Here is a 17,442-nt window from a genome sequence, read left to right on the forward strand (position 1 = left end):
CTCCTTCAAAGAAGATAATGGGTATCAGAGAAACAAATGTGGCAAGATAAACCACTGGAGAAGAAAACTGTCCTTCAACTGCTGATAGCAGGCTGTCTGTCCAAACTGTGAACAAGTAGGACACTGGGAAATTGACTGTCCAACTTTCAGAGACTAAGTGGTTATTCCTTAAGATGCTTGCTTCAAGAAAAGTCTGTCAGGTATTCCGGGCCAGTAGGCTGAAGACTGGATGGCCAACACAGAGAAACCTCTGGTCACTGCACAGGCAGTCAACTGTCTGTCATTTTGATAGTTTAGGAAGCTGCTGCTCTATGCTTTCTACATAATTAGGTAATATTATTTCCTTCTAAAGTCTCTGATGCAGTTGAAGACTAGATAGTCATAGTCCTACTACAATTAAGCTTAGTTGTTTAGGAACTAAGACAATGTTTTAGGTCTAAAAAGATGTTTTAAGGACTAGATAGATGTTTTGTGGTTGAAAGATACAAAAAATGATAAGAAAGTGATTTAGGTACAGAACTTTGAACTCACCAGGATAGGATAGGATAGGATAGGATAGGATAGGATAGGATAGGATAGGATAGGATAGGATAGGATAGATAATGGAATATTTTTTTAAGGAGGCCAAATACAAATGGACTAGATATTGCAAATATAATTCTTACCTGATTTTTATAATTCTTATTTCATATAAGAATTATATGAAATTCATATAAGAATTATATGAAATATAATTGTTTGATATATAGTTTACTAACATTAGAGAAAAAAAGCAATTTTTTAAGCAAAAAGGGGATATGTAATGGAAGTTTTGGTTTCTTTAAAAACTCAGTCATGTTATGTAAATACGTAAATATGCTTTTGCTTTAATCCCAGGTGTGGGATTTCAGTTTGGGCTTTTGTTTGTCCAAAGCTAATAATTGCCTCCTGGGGGGCATGGTCTTTGCCAGCTGGAAATGGCCTGCATCATGTAGCATGAAGAGGGCCGTGGTTGAGGACTCTGAAGGATATCAACATGAGAGCCCACAAAGATAAGGTGTGGCAGTTTGGAGAGACTACCGTGTGGGTGCTAGAAAATAAACTTGGTGCTCTGTAAGAAGAGCAGGTGATGATAATATATGTGTGTGTGTGTGTATATATATGTGTGTCTATATATGCAGGTTTATTGGAAGTGATCGGAGAGGAAGGGTGAGAGAGAGAAGCGAAAAGTGACTGCAGAGAGGAAAAGAGGAGGAGACACACAAAAAGGGAGAGAGGCAAGCAGGAGAGAGAGGGAGAAGGGGGAGAGGAAGGGGACAGCAGGTTCTCTTAACCATGACTGCTAAGAATATTACAAAGTACTCTGTGAAATGATGTGTTCCTTTTAAGTGAACTTTGTCATGTATAAACATAGACACATAAGTGATTACACTCACAAATACTAAATTCCTATACAGACTCTTCCATGTACAAAAATAATGTACGGCCTGGGAATCAGTAGAACAATTCAAGTGGTATTGATTTTCAAATCTCTCCCTTTCTCTCTATGTGTGTGTGGTGTGTGTATGTGTGTGTGCACACATGCATGTGTAGGGGTACATGACACTGGAGTAAGGTATATGGACACCAGCCTGCCATAGTGCATGTGGAGCTCAGAGAACAACTTGTTGCTTTTCTTTCACCATATTGGTCCTTGGGATCGAACTCAGGTCATCAGGCTTTCCAACAAGTGCCTTAACCAGCTAAGCCATCTTACCAGCAAATCTAATAATATATGTATTTTAAAAAAATTGTGTATTAGTGAAAATTTAACAAAAAGTATTGTTGGCTTATATAAAGTTAAATAGCATTTATCTAAAGAGTATTTTCTAAAGCATATACTCTGAAACAGAATATTCCATGGCCAAGCAGATTCAGGATTTATTTTCCTATTAGAAACTGTTAATACTATGTAATGGCACTGAATATACTAGAAAAGTTGAAGTTTCAGACAACTGGTTGTTTTAACTTAATGCATTATTTCTCAAGCTCATCTACCCATAGAACCTTTTCCCTCTTTTCATTAACATGAACTCACGTCACAGTGTGACTAGTGTCACAAGAAACCTTCATCTATGATGCCAGGAAGATGAGAATTAATATGAGTGGATTCCACACACCATGTATATTAGGTTTTAAAGTAAACACAATTTTGCCAACAGGTTTTCTTTCAGATGCCGTTTTCAAAGGACTGAGTCAAAGGATTTGAATGGGTCAAGGGGCATGACTCTAGAAGCTGAAGACTTCACAGGGGAAGCAAATGAACATTTCAGGAAACAAACAAACAAACAAAATTCAAACCATGTACTAAGTAAAAGCTGACTTTTATAAATAACCCACAGCACTGTGGATTGTTTCAGTAGAATTGGGCTATTATTGAACTTGGGCAGAACATTCTATTTCATTCACTTAAAATGTGGTCTGACAGCTTCATTAATAGGGACTTTAATGGCAGTCATAATCTTCAATAATGGAAGAAATGTGACTAATTGCTTATAGAAATAGCAACCCAAGCAAACACATAAGGCTGAGTAACACCACCAGCAGCAGCAGCAGCAAGGAGTCCTCAGGGTTTACTCAGATTTCATATAAAGCAGGTAAGACAACTGACATAACGTAAGAACTGATTATGCATATTTAACTCTCTAAAATCACCCCAAGGCATAAAAAAATAGTAATAAAAAACTAGCACATTATTAAAAAGCGGATATCTAGCATACTCACACTGCCCATTCAAGCTTCTCATTCTTGATCGAGTTGTACAGAGCCTGTAAACAGAGGACAGAAAATCAAATTATTATTTTTATTCCATTCCGTATGCTGAATTCAGTACAGGAGTAAAGTCAAAGGCTTCAGTGATTTTTTGAGCAGCTTCCTCAGGTCTTCACAATCAGAGACCATCCTAACTGGACCACCTGAGAGCTTCTGGGTCAAGGAGCAAGAATCTGAAGAATTCTTAGGAGAGGCCAATGAGCATCTCAGGGAACAAAGAATCACGTACTGCACTAAGTAAGAACTGTCTTTTACCAATAACCCACAGTACAGTGGACTGCCTCTGTATAACTGGGCTTCGATTGAACTTAAGCAGAACATTCCATTTCATTCACTTAAAACATGGTCTGACAGCTTCATTAACAGGGACTTTAAGGGTAATACTAATCCTCTGTAATGGAAGAAATGTGACTGCTCTATGCTCCCTGAAGAGACATATGGAAAAGGGCCTTAAGACAGATATGGAAACATATCCTGGGAGATATGTTTCTACAACATTGACTCAAGCAGTGCTTTTTACTCTAAGGTCATAACTGTTTCTACAGTTCAATGAGTGCTACCTCAGTATATATGTATGATGATGATGAAAAAGACAGAAAGCTTTCCTCTGGCTTGGTAAAACAGAGACATGATCCTATTGGCTAAGACAACCTCTCTGACCCACCCAGAATCAGTATTCTATATAAAGTCCTTGTGATCAACTTACTCCTCTATAGCATCTACCCAGGAAAATTATTCAATTTAGAATAATACAAAATAAAGAAAAATATGCTTCTAAGATGCAAAGCTATGGCACAAAATTTAAAAAAACATTACGATGCTAGAACTTTTTCTCAACAAAGTCTCAGACAGAGCTTGAACTATCAGAAAGACTATCTACTCTGAGACAGGAAAGTGGGGTCAGAATTCATTCAGCCACTCATCAGATGAGGAAACACAGGCTTCAGAAGGTTAATTGTGTGTGTACATATCAGAAAACAAAACAAAACAAAACAAAACAAAAAACTGTACACCCATAGCAAATTCTTGTCTTATTAAAGCGCTTCCAAATTTAGAAGTACGTTGAAACTACAGATTTTGTCAAGGTGACAAAAAAAGTAACCAACATAGCTTTATTTAAAAAAAAACCATAAAAGCTCCAAATATGAACCTTTAAAATCCCTGACACAATGCCACAGATGGAAATCCCACACCATGAACCTTTATTTTAGACCAAGTGAGACAGTGCACACCTCTCGGCCTACCACAAGGGAGGCTGAAGCAGGGGGATCATAAGTTTCAGTGTCGGCCTGAGCTAACAGAGTGGAACTTTGTCTCAAAAATGGTAAAATAATTATGAACAAAACTTTTATAAGTACTGTGTAAGCTTGCCTTCAGACAGTGCATACAAGTACCTGAAACGAATGACCTACTCAGATTTGGTTCCTTACCAAGATATTAAGATATGCAAACACTGAATAATGTATTTTCAAATACGACAGGACATTAAAAAAGTCTGAAACATTTCTGGACTCAAGCATTTCACAGGAAGGATACCCAATCTATATTATCAACTTCCGTCTTTCATTGTCTTACTGTTGCACATGAAAAAAAGCTACAGGGAACGTTCTGCCAATCCCAGCCTGATCTCACGTGTTCCACACTAACATGCCATATAAGAACGACTTTTTGTTGTTGTTGTCTTTTGAGGCAGGTCTCATGTATCTCAAGCTGACCTCCAATTCAGTTCACAGCTAAACATGATCCTGAACTTTTCTATGTCCTGTCTCTTCCTCCCCTGTGCAGGAATAGGAGGCCTGCATCACCCACCTCCCCTGTTAATGTGATATTCTAGGTTGGATTCGGGGCATTGTGCATGCTGGGCAGGCACCTGATCAGCTGAGCTATATCATGTCTCTAACTCAGGAGTTCTTTTAGTCTCAGATGACAAACACCTAAACTGCACTTTTAAGGCACAGGTGAGTTTTTGTAGCCAAATTATAAAAAGGTTTGAACAGAACAAGCCTCAGACATGCAGAAATTAAAACTCCCTTATCTTTTCCCTCTTCCCTTCCATCAAACATCTCCAATGGCTATTTCTCATAAGAACTGTCCTCTATAAGCAATGCAAATCCACACCCTTGAGTTTCCAAGTGAGAAAACAAAGGGTTCTTTCAGTTCCAGCTGTAAAATCCCCAAGATGGCATTCTCATTGTGGTTTAGTTACCTATTTTCTGGTGTACTGTCTATTGGCTAGACAATGCCGTTCTAGGACTGGGCTGTCCCTGAGGTACTGGTGTCTGCTATGAGAGGGCAGTGCAGGTCTAGTCACCAGACCAGCAAAATATCCCTGGGCTCAGCAATATTCTAGATCTGTTTGGGACTCATTTGGGACTACCAGAAGAAAAATTAAGCAACAGCACAGATTAATGCCACTGCATATTCACATCCTCTGACTCTATTCAGCATCTCTTCCACCTCCGGCCAGCTTCTCCAGGAGACATCTGTCAAGGTTCCTGAGGCCTTCTCCTGTTGGATAGGGGATAATTGCCTCACTGGGATTTCAGAACTGAAAGGGGCCAACACTACTTTACACAGGAAGAGGAAGGCGAAATCCTACATGAATTAATGTCTCTCAAGATCCCGCAGAGATTTCTCACCAATTTCACTCTGCAACAGTATTCCTCCTCTTCTACTTTTTGGGTGTTTCTAGGACCTTTCCAGTTACAGCACTTCCAATTTTCTATTTACATTACTATCAATCAATTACATTCTTTCCTCTTAATCCTAAGCTTTACAGCCCCATTTTTTTCTGCCCTAAGTTAAGGATTTGGGGAAAAGTAGAAAAGGCTCATGCTTCTTTTAGAGGGATTCAAATACTGCAGGGCACTGGAAGATTCTGTTCTTAAAAGATAAGCATCACAGACGAGCCATGGTTGCTAGGACACGTGCTTCAAGTACCCTGTCAGTGAGGACAAGCTTGCTAAAATGACCCTGTAACTCTCACTCTACTTAGAATCAAATGAATTGGCCATGTGAGTGGCTAAAACTGGAGGTGCAGGCTATAGCTCAAGAAAATAACCCTTGGACCAGGGAAGAAGGCTCAGTTAGTAAAGTGCTTGTCATGTAAGCATGGGAACCTCAGTTATGATCCTTCACACCCACATTTAAAAAACAAATGCTGTGCATGGTAGTGTGTATCAACCCCAGTAACTATGAGAAATGGAGCCAGGTAGACTCCTGTTACCCTCTGACCCAGATGAATCAGAAAATAAGATGAAGAATGCTTGAGGAAGACACCCAATATCATTGATCTTTGGACTATTCTCTCTGTCCCTGTCTCTGTTTCTCTCTCTCACACACACATGGCTGAGGGGATAACTTTTTGCATAACTAGAGATAAATTATCTAGCTTAGCCAAGGCATCAGTGTTTGCGGATTAACAATGTCCTGGCAGGCTGTCCACTTCCCCTTGGATTGCCAGCTGGGGTAAAGTGGAAAAAAGTACCACAGGCCCCATCCATATGGATACACACAGTGAAGTGATGCCTGCTGTGGAGACTAAATAACATAGCCCCAAATATGCCTATGTCCTAATTCTTAAAACCTCTGAGTATTTCCTTATATGGCAAAAAAAATCTTTAGATCAAATTGAAAGAGTTTATGATGGGGAAAGTCTGTGGGTGGGCTCTAAATGTAATCACAAGTATCTTTACAAGAAGAAGGCTGAGCGCAACTTAAAGAAGCAGAAGAGAAAGCAAAAGGAAAGTGAACAAGGAGGGTGAAGTGATGCAGACATCAGCCAAGGCTCTCCAGCAACTCCTAGAACCTGGGAAAGACTAAGCCCAAACTCTCCTTTGACCTTCCCCAGGGAATGCAGCTCTGCCTTCACATGAAGCCTCCAGCATCCAAAACCGGAGGAGGATATATTTCTGTGCTTTTAAAATAAAATGCATTTGTGGTCACCTGTTAGAGCAGTCATAGAAAACCAATACATGAGGGTATAAATGAAAGGCAGATTCTCCCCCACCACCCTGCCCGAGACTAGGTTTCTCTGTGTATTCTTGGCTGTCCTAGACTTGCTTTGTAGAGGAGGCTAGCCTTAAACTCACAGTGATCCAACCTGCCTCTTCCTCCCTGAGTGTAGTAGGGATTAAAGGTGACTGCCACCACCCCTGGTTGAAAGGCACATATCTTTTTTTTTTTAATTTTATGTACAATATCTACATGTATGCCTTCACATCAGAAGAGGGCACCAGATCTCACTATAGATGGTTGTGAGCCACCATGTGGTTGCTGGGAATTAAAGTCAGGACCTGGTACATATCTTAATAAAAGCAATTTTCAGAAATACTTCCATGTCAGTCCCTAAATAAAAGTATCTTTTACTTTATGGGTATCATCTGGAAATATGAGAGTATACAGCAAAATTTATCAAGTAAGTACATATCCAGGAAAATTTAAAATTTGGACCCTGCCCCAGATCTCCAGAGCTTCCCTTGAGAATTCTGCATGAATTATCAGCAAATATTTCAAATACCACTCAGACATGATGCCCTATCTAAAGCCACCGTTTCCCGAGTTTAACAATCTGATCTAATTGAAATTTCTGAGACTTATCTCAGGAGCTCTGAAATGACCCTTCCCTGACAATGAAAAGGACTGATATTTCTTCAGATCTGAAGGTGATTAATTTTAAAAATGAGAAAGCAAAACAAATTGCTTAAATTGCAGAAACATGAGGATTTGGTCTAAACTTACTTTTAAGTCTTTGTTCCTCACTTCTGATTGCTTCGCAAAGATGATAAAATGCCATTTTATTCAAAGCTTAGCACTTCACTGGCAGCCCACACAGGCTCTGAGATCTTTTTCCATTACCACATTGTATAATCAGGAGTCTCTCTCTGCTTCCCCAGAAGCGCATTTTGTGTAGTTGATGGAACACATGTATTTTAGTTAAAGCATTTCTAAATTCCAATGGTGTTTTTTACTCTGTGGATCCAGAATAATTATGAAAAGCAGGGAAGATGTTACACGGCTTCCATTTTTAGTGAAACTGATAATGACAACACTGGAATTGATACCACCAAAGTTATAGTTCCCTATAAGCGCCCATATCCCCAAGCCCACTGGAATTCACCCAAATCTAAAGGGCATGCTACTTGAAAGGAGATAAAATCACAAGCCATCTAGTGGGTACTTCTCCCTTTGGCTCACATTCAAGGTAACAAATGCATGCCTAAATCTGGTCTGTGGTTTTCCATATCTATAATCAGATTCAATTTTTGGACCAAGCAAGCAGGACAATTAACTTAACTTTGTGCTGTGGTGCGTGTACAAACCAGAATAGCAGCCACAAGCATATCTAACCACAAATGGACATATCATCACAGATCCACAATAAAAATAGGAAAATGTAGAAGCTCTTTACCTTAATGGGAATAAATATGAGGTATACTAATATACAACTCATCATGTAACAAAGAATTTTGAGTGCTCTGTAGAGACTATGGAGGCATTATACCACATACAGATGAATCTAATTGCCCCGACTTTAAGAGTCTCTTATATAAGGAAATACAACATTTGCTGCTAACCCCGGCTGACTTTATCCAGCTGAGAATTAGTCACCTGACAGATTCTATTAACTTATTTCTTCCCACATACAACATATGAGACACTATAACAAAGTGGATTTAATAAATGACATTGTTTTATTTATGTTTTCAAAGGAAAAAAAACACAGAAAAGAGAGCCAAAGAAACTAAGAACATGAGAGGTATAGGTGGGATACCTGCATCTAAACTGTCTATTAAAAACAGATAATTTGATTTACCTAATGGTTAATCTTGACTGCCAAACACACTTCTGAATGTTTCTGTAACTGTCTCGCCAGAAACAACTAAGATCACAAACTCTTTGATCAAAGATAACTGGAGATATTAAACTGGCGTGTGTGTGTGTGTGTGTGTGTGTGTGTGTGTGTGTGTGTGTATACCTGTGCATGGGTGTTCATGGAGACCAGAGATCAATAATCATGCTCTCTTTCATTATTCTCTATCCTTATTTTTTTCTTGAAACAGGGTCTCTCTTTAATCCTCATCAGTTAAGGCAGGCTTTGGGCCAGTGATCTTCAAGGATCCACCTGCTTCCTTGCCACTCCCGAGTGCTTGGAGTTACAGATGTGCACCTCCTCATTCAACTTTTATGTGGGTTCAAGGGCCCTCAGACCTGAGGACCAGCTGTGCCATTTCTACAGCCCTTGGATTAACCTCTAGTGGATTTATAAATGCTGACATTAATGCAGGTGGTGAGAATTAGTTGGAGCCTAGTTGCAGAAAAGAGCTAATTTGAGGCAACTGTCGATGGGGGTTATAGCTTGCTCTGACTCGTTCCTGTATTTCCCTTTTTCTTCTTCCTGCACGCCACAAGGGGAAGAAGATACTCCACTACCAGAATGTTCTTCACAGGCTCATGGGGCCAAGAATCTGCGGACTGAACCCATGCAGCTATGAGCCAAATGACTCTTTTGATCTTTACTTTTTAAAGGTATTTTGGCCATAGTAACATTGGAAAGCTAACTAATACATTGACCCTTGTTTTCTACATATGTAATCTTAGAAGATTACCTAAAGTTACCTTCCTTGGCTCTCTTTATCGCTCTTAGTCTATGATTTTACTTGGGCCATACACAGAAACTCGATATTTTTCTATTTTTGCATACATCCCTTTCTTTGTGTTCCCCACTAACACACACACACACACACACACACACACACACACACACACACAGAGTTATTATTAACTGGCAGCATTACTATATAATCCTAAATTCCAAGTATGGATTCTACAATCTAATATGTATAATCTATCTGCTTTATTATAGATTAAAACTCTTACCTCTATGGACTATATTTCTATGAGTAAAATACCTGTGTTCCCTGTAATTTTATTACAGAAATTTTCAGCATTTTAAATTGAGAGAATTATATATTGTAACAAATCTACCCACTGGCTGGATTTATAATGAATATTATAAGTTTGTCTTTCTACCTAGTTATGTCCATCCATTCATTCATCCTGCCATTTTATCATTCCATCTTATTTTTCAGTATAATTTAAAAGTACACAGCAGCTAGGAATGGTGGGAGAATTCCTATAATACTAATACTTTTGAGAGGGAGACAGGGGGATCATGCATTCAAAGCCAGACTGACCTACACAGCAAGCACAAGGCCAGCACAGGGTGCATATGACGCTGTGTCAAAACAACAACAACAAAACAAGCATGTGGTTGATATCAGACTATTTCACGTCTTCATATTCCAGTATTATACTAACTTTCCAATGTCTGCTTACAGTTTAAGATATAACTGAAACAAAGTGAACTCTACAAGTCTTAAACATACCTTTAATTACATTCTGATAAGTGGATTCACCCTACACAACACACACCAATTAAACTACAGAACCTAAACATCAACTCTAGAAAATTCTCTCGTATCTCTTCCTAATCAATCCCCTTGTTAAAACTTTAGATATGTGCTCATAAATCGATTTAGTATCAGGTAAGACATCAGCTTCTCAGGAGTTTGAATCTGAATAAATCAGGAACACTGCTATAACTATATAAATTCTTACTGTCCATTCTTTATGGTTTTCTAATAAACCCCGTCTATTGAAAGTTTCAAAACTGAAGCAGGGTAGATGGTTCAGCAAGTAAAGTGACTGCTGTCCAAGCATGAGGACCTGAGTTCGGATCCCTAGTCCCTATTTTACAAGCCAGGTGCAATATGCCCAATCTCCATTCTGGGTAGGAAGAGCCAGGATTTATGAGCTTACTGCACAGCCATTTTGGCCAAATAAGGTGAGCTCCAGGCTCAGTGAGAGACCTTGTCTCAAAAAGTAAAGGTGGAGAGCTTAATCCCAAATTTAGGCCACCACACCTGGATTACTCTCCTAACAGTACACATTAATCTCTTCCTAAAGCCATTCATTTAATTACATATTCAGTTAGCAAATCCTAAGCCCACAGGTTAACACAAGTATTTAGATTTCAGTGAGGTTGAGACAGAAAATAAAGTAACAAAAAGGTAAAATAATTTGATATCTCTGGTGGCTTGGCAGTGAGTTGATATAAAATGATTAAAATAAGATAACTCAAAGAGTCGGTTTTAGATTAGATGGCCAGAGAATGTCATTCTGCAAGGAAAGGTAAAACACAACCCACTTGCAATACAAAATCTGGAAAAAGGGGGTGAGCTGCTATAGGTATAAGCCAAATGGGAAAAGCCTGAGAAGCAGACACGAGGATGCAGTGGGCCTTGGGTGTAGTAGAAACTTTTGCACATTGGAAAACAGACAAAGCAGGTCCTGTAGAAAACAATTAGGCCTTTACTCTGTGCAAGCTGGGCAACCACTGCATTATTCCAAGACGATGAGTGGTCATGACTTAAGGGGAGCCCCAGCTTCGGCTGCAGGCTGCTGACAGAAGGCAAGAGAGAGAGAGAGAGCCGCCATGAAACCGCTGCTCAGGTTGGAGTTGTGCCTTGGGATGGGTGGCAGCAGTGGCAGAATAGGGGTGTGTCAAGCTACTTTGTTAAATTATGAGAGAAGGGTGGCCCCTTTCTGCATAACTTAAGCATACGTTTTAAAACCTAGTTGACAAACTGTTCCAGTAGCAGCACTGGAGATACAACATTATCCACGGTACTTATTTAAATACAGTGTTAGTAAATATACTAGAATATGTTAAAAACAAGTAGTAAAGCAAAGCCTTTTTATGAAAAAAAAATGTGGATCCATAAATGCCCGGAAAGAAACAGCAATGACAAACCACTACAATATTATCATTGATTATCCTTGGAGAGGGCAAGCTGGGGATGGGATAGGAAGAATTTCTTTCAGTGTATAATCTTCTGTATCTAACTCACTACACATAAATCATTTAAAATAAAATAAATATATAAAATAAAATAGAAAAATTAAATTCAGATGTGGTCTCCTAAAGGTAGTCAGTGCTTCATAAATTATCATGAACCCAGTGTTTTCTAAATTTCTTGTTGAGAAAACAAGGCCTACACTGAGCAGGATGCTAAATACCATTAGAATGATGGGGGGTCATAAATATGGACTTAATGGTCTAGAAATCAGCAAAGCTGGATTCCAACCTCTACCTTATGAAGTATGAGTGTTTGACTCCACTAATCTAGAAGCCAGAGAGCTGGTATTTGATTCAAGATGTTGATTTCCTAATCAAAAGCAGGATGTCCAATTAAATTTTAACCCAAAGGAGCAATTAATAACTTCTTTTTTTTATTTATTTTTATTTTACTTTTTACTTACTTTATATCCCAAGGTGACTTTCCCACCTCTCCTCCCAGTTCCTCCCCTTTCCTCCCCCCCCCGAAAAGGAAAGCTCCCCCACCCCTCCTATCAAACTTCCTCCACACATCAAGTCACATCAGGACTGAATATATCTTCATCCCCTGAGGCCAGGCAAGGCAGCCCTGCTAGGGTAAAGTTATCCAAAAGCAGGCAATAGAGTCCATGCTAGAAACAGTCCCCCCACCCTCCACTTGCCAGGCAACCCATATGAAAACCAGGCAGCCCATCAGCTACATGTGTGCCTAGGTCCAGATCATGCATACTCCTTAACAGATGTCTCTGAAAGACCTCATGGGACTGGGTTAGTTGTCTCTGCTGGTCTTTTTGTGAGGTTCCTCTCTCCTCCAGGTCCTTCCATCTTTCCTCCAACACTTCCATATGACCCCCATAGCTCTGCCCCATGCATGGCTGCAAGTCTCAGCATCTGTCCAGATCTGCTGCTGGCTGGAGCTTCCCTGACTACAGTCAAGGTAGGCTCCTGTCTGTAAGCACAGCAGAGTATCATTATTAGTGTCACAGGCTGGCTTTCTACCATGGGGTAGGTCTCAGGCTGGGCCAATTATTGATTGGATTTTCCCTCAATCTTTGGTCTCTCGTTGTCCCTGCACTTCTTTTAGGCAGGATTATTTTTGGATCTTCTTTTTAATCTAAGTGTGTCCCCAAATTTTATATTAGACATAGAAAAAATTGTTATCTGAAATAATCAAGATTTATCTGGCTGCTTTGTTAAATCTGGTGACTGACCTTAAGATAATAAGAACTCAAGCATAAGACTCAGGCCCCAGGGTCCCTTTTATTTTTAGTTGAGTATTTTACATTTTCTTTATACCATTCCCCCAAATGGAGTTGCCATGACGATGCCAACATGTACTCCAGAGGAGGGTATTTAACCTAGGATGAAGAGCGGCATTCCCTTTTCACTGACTGAAACATAGATGGAGTGACAGGAACATAGAGAAGCATCCTCATCTTTCTTCAGTTCATTATAGATGTTAAGACAAGTGTCTTGAAACCTTACATGAATGTAATTCATGTAGAAAACTTTATAGTCCAAAAGCCAAAAATAAAATTGTATGCAATGACAGTCTTAGTGAATATGAGTAGAAGGTTAACTTCTAAAGAATTACTTAGCATATGCAGCTCTTCATAAGCCTCAAATTCATCGTGATCATAGCCATCTCTTGATTTCACTTCTAATGCTTATACCCTGATCCTCCGGAGTGCTATTTATCAAAAACTTGTCTATATTTGTACAGCTAAACCTTGCTTGAAAAATATGACCATAACCTATATTTTCAGAGAGAATTCTCAGTAGCACTTGCTCTGATCTGCTCTTAGATCCTCTCTTTGATAACCCTTGTTGTTGCGAGGTGGCAGGCAGAAGCTTTAAGAAAGAATGGTTTACAATCTGAAACATAAGGACACATAAATTTCAAGTGACCTTGTAATTACACGCAGCGATTTTAAATACATAGAAATGTAATCAATTGTATTTAATGATTATAGACATAATCATAAAGGTATTGTGCACAGTTATTTAAAAAAAAAACTATTTTGCTGGGCAACAAACTGAGCCCTTTTAAATAAATGGCTCCAAAAAAAATTCCCCAGAGGACATTAACATTTAGAAGGAATGCCAGGCCTGGCATTTGCTCCCTGTCATTTCCATACATTAGAAAGACAAACCTAAATGGAAATAGACTTTATTTAAAACAATCAATACAGCTGAATTAAATAATCAAATCTAGTGGATACTAGGCAATTGCATTTCATAAACAACAGAATTTTCAAAAGAAAATTTGGGGAGCTAGACAGAACTGTTATTTTTGTTGTTGTTGAGATAAAAGTATTTTTTAAAATAAAAGAATATAATACTTATTAACATCATTCCATTGAAATTATATGTAATATATAAAATATATGTTTCTCTATATACACATATACTTCTTGTTAGCATTTGGCAGCCTGCTTCTTGGTTGCCTAGTAACCTATGATGTCATCATGCGTCACCAGCCAGGTGTGTGGCAGATGCACCTGTCACACACAGGATCTATAAATGGACCCCTGCTTCTTCCTCTCCCTCTTGCTCTTAATTCTCTCTCCCCTTTCTCTGCCAGGTATCCTCCTCATCTCCCTGCCATTTCTCTCTCTCTCTCTTCTCCTCCATCTCCATCCAATAAACCTCTTTCACATACTATCTGTGGTATGCATCATTTCTAAAACAGTAACACTTCTCTTCCTACCTAAAGTATTTGAATTATATCCGCTCACAATCTGGAGGGTCATCAATTTTCAGTGGCTATGTTACAATGATAATATTGATAGAAATCATAGCTAGGCAATGTGGTACAGTATAGCACTTTTTCAAAGCACATTTTGCTAGTGGCATTAAATGAGTTTTCTAGGGACCTATCTCTAATTCACCTCCATTATCTCCCATCTCTGCAGAGCCCCGTGCCAGGTGCTCAGTCAGTGCTACGGCTAGAACCTTCCATTCTTTCCTGTCTCAACTGCCTGTTTCCATATCCTTCACAGCTATGGTCCAGGGCTTGCCTTTATCATGTTCCTGGAGTTTCCCCCCTCACTCTGGGCTATTCAACTTCTTGTTTACTGGATACATGTCTTCCTACTTCTGAGAAAATATACTTGAAGGAGGAGAGAGGGCAGAGATTCCTTTTGTGAAATATTTCGACATCTCACCTACCACTGTTATTTTCCACATAGGAATCTCACCCCAAGCCTCAAAATGCATCTGAATTATGTCTGAAGCCTCTGGTTAACTCAGTGTGGAAGATGAGCAGAAAATTCAGGGAAGGGAGGGCCAATGACCACGATAGGTGGGGAATGCATTTAGAATTTCTAACACTAGAGCCTTTACAAAGAAGAGTCCCATGTTTTGATGGAGGCTCTCAGAATTGGGACTTGCTATGTTCTGCTCAATCTCCCTACTTGTATAGGAGAAAGTTTCTACACTTTAGCCTTTTCCTAGGGGCTAAAAGCTAAGAAGACTATCTGATTTTCAGATTTCAAATGTTTTGACCTCTTCAAGGACATTCCTTCATTTGTCCTTGAAGATCTATGATTTCCACCCTCAATATTTCAGTGGAGTTTTTCAAGGCACAAATTAAAATAGTTATGTTTTGGCTAAATAGAAACACCATTTATCTGTGGACTAAAATAATATAACATGGGGTCGATAGAGCATACAAAAAGCCTTTCAAGCACAGACCAATCATGATAAAGAGTATTCGAAATTGTCTTACTATTTGATCATTCCTAAGAAAGTGGACTGATGAGTTAGTGACATAAATCAGCATAAATAATTTGGCATTTTGTCTGACATTATCCCTCTGTGATAGTGAGCAGCTGCTTTCTTCCAGGGCATGGTGACATAGACGCCTATGATCCCAGCACTCAGGATACAAAGACAAAAAGATTAAGCGTTCAAAGCCAGACAGAGCTATAAGGTCCTGTCTCAATAACATAGAACTAAAAGTGTTATCTCTCAAAGCATCCAGTTAGGAAGCACATAAAATGTCTCAGGTTTGTCTATGCTGGAGATTATAATAAGTAACTGTAATGAAGCACATAGCAGGGGCTGACTCCTTTGTCAGGAGCTGCAGGGACTCCAGGATTTGGACTCTCGGAACCTTGGACACAGTGTTCACAATATGGATGTGAATGGACGTCTGAGGTGCATCCAGTGGGTGTGTGCTGTCGAGAGGAAGCTGGCTCTGGGAACTTACCCTGAATCAGCAAGATGAGACTATCTTGATGGCTAAATAATATTATTTGACTCACAACACCTGAGTCTAGCAAGCAGGATACTGAGGTCTTAGGTACTGATAGTTATTCATATTTAAAACTAAACTGGAAGCGACAATTGATAGCAGGGGCCCTACTCAGTAATTTTTAAAAGTTTTGACATGATTCTTGGCATTTTCTCTGCCTCACTTTATTCTTTCACAAATATTGTGCACTTATTTTGATTCTAAGAGGAAGGAGAGAAGGAATGGGGGAAGAGGGTGGGAGGATGATACCAGGAGGAGAGGAGGTACAGAACTACAAGGAGGATATAAATTGAAAAAATAAATACACTAATCAGAAAAAAAATTGACATGAAGCATAGCAAAGAATCTCCTGCCAAAATCAAATTCCACTGAAATCAGAAGCTTGTGTGTTTGAAGATACGTCCATCAAAATGTGATAAACTGGATTTTAAAAATATAATGAAAAAACTGGCCTGCTGGAATGATAATCCAAATTCAAAATAATAACAATTAGTGATAGTGGGGTAACTTCACAGTAAATTGAGGAGGAAGCTGTCATACTTAGCTACTCAGTTTCTGCATCATTATGAATTAATCTACAATTTTCCCTAAATGTCCCTAAAAGAAGTATAGTTATTTGTTCTGAGTCAGGCAGGCGCCATCCAGCAGGTTGTCCTGAAGAAAAGGCATTATGCTAGGGAATGTGAGAGTCTGCATACATTTATTTCCCTTCTAATTGCCCTGATTTTCAACAAATATTGGCCTTTAGAAGCATTTCTTTTTTTCCTCTCTTCACTCTTATCACAGACTTTCCTTCTCCCCTCCCTCTGACAAGAGTAGTAGCAGTAGCCTGACAAGCATGACTTCATAAGCTGGCAGTTCTTTTCCCAGTGTCCACATGCTACATGCAGGTGAGCACACAATCCACTCACAGGCACAGCAGAACAAGAGCTGAGGTTGGCACTTGAGGCTTATTTTAGAGGCACTCAAACTGAACACACCACCCCATGCCCTTTTATCAAGTGAAATGGATCAAACTGTGATGGTGGAGGAGCTGCTTTTAATTATGTTCAAGAGTCAGCAGGTATCACCCAATCAGGAGGATGGCTTGTTCCACACTTACTCCTAAATAGTCATCTGTACATCCTGGGGGGCGGGAGGAGGGGGGAAGGTGTTGATTTACATGAAAGCACTGCAGGGCCTACTGGGGAGGGGGCCTCAAGCACAATCCCAACAACAAAACCCAGGCCACTTTGCCAGTTTTGGAAACTCAAAAACCAAACCAAACACAAACTAGATTTTGTTTTCTAACAAGTCGAACAGAAGTCCTGAGGCAGACACACAACTATTAAAAATGACACAACCTTCAGGATGAGCTGCCAGAGGGAGAGGAAAACAAAATAACAAAACAAAACAAAAAGAAACCACTAATATATCTGGATTAATTAGTCTAGCAGAATAACACCTATAGCAAAAATGTAACTTTCCGAAACACAGGAGGTATAGGGTAAAGGTA

The 17,442-nt window shown here is 39.3% G+C and overlaps 1 protein-coding gene across 10 annotated transcripts in view; it reads right to left on the bottom strand.

Moving 5' to 3' along the window:
* The window catches only part of Psd3 (pleckstrin and Sec7 domain containing 3), a 475,055-nt gene that overhangs the window by 106,605 nt on the left and 351,008 nt on the right, over positions 1 to 17,442 (bottom strand). For all 10 annotated transcript variants that reach the window (XM_060381869.1, XM_060381868.1, XM_060381871.1 and 7 more), the window contains one exon: positions 2,743 to 2,786. In XM_060381869.1, coding sequence (XP_060237852.1) covers positions 2,743 to 2,786 — 44 coding nt within the window. The remainder of the gene's footprint in view (positions 1 to 2,742; positions 2,787 to 17,442) is intronic.

Source organism: Meriones unguiculatus, chromosome 4 (genome assembly GCF_030254825.1).
Source record: "Meriones unguiculatus strain TT.TT164.6M chromosome 4, Bangor_MerUng_6.1, whole genome shotgun sequence".
NCBI classification, from domain to species: domain Eukaryota; kingdom Metazoa; phylum Chordata; class Mammalia; order Rodentia; family Muridae; genus Meriones; species Meriones unguiculatus.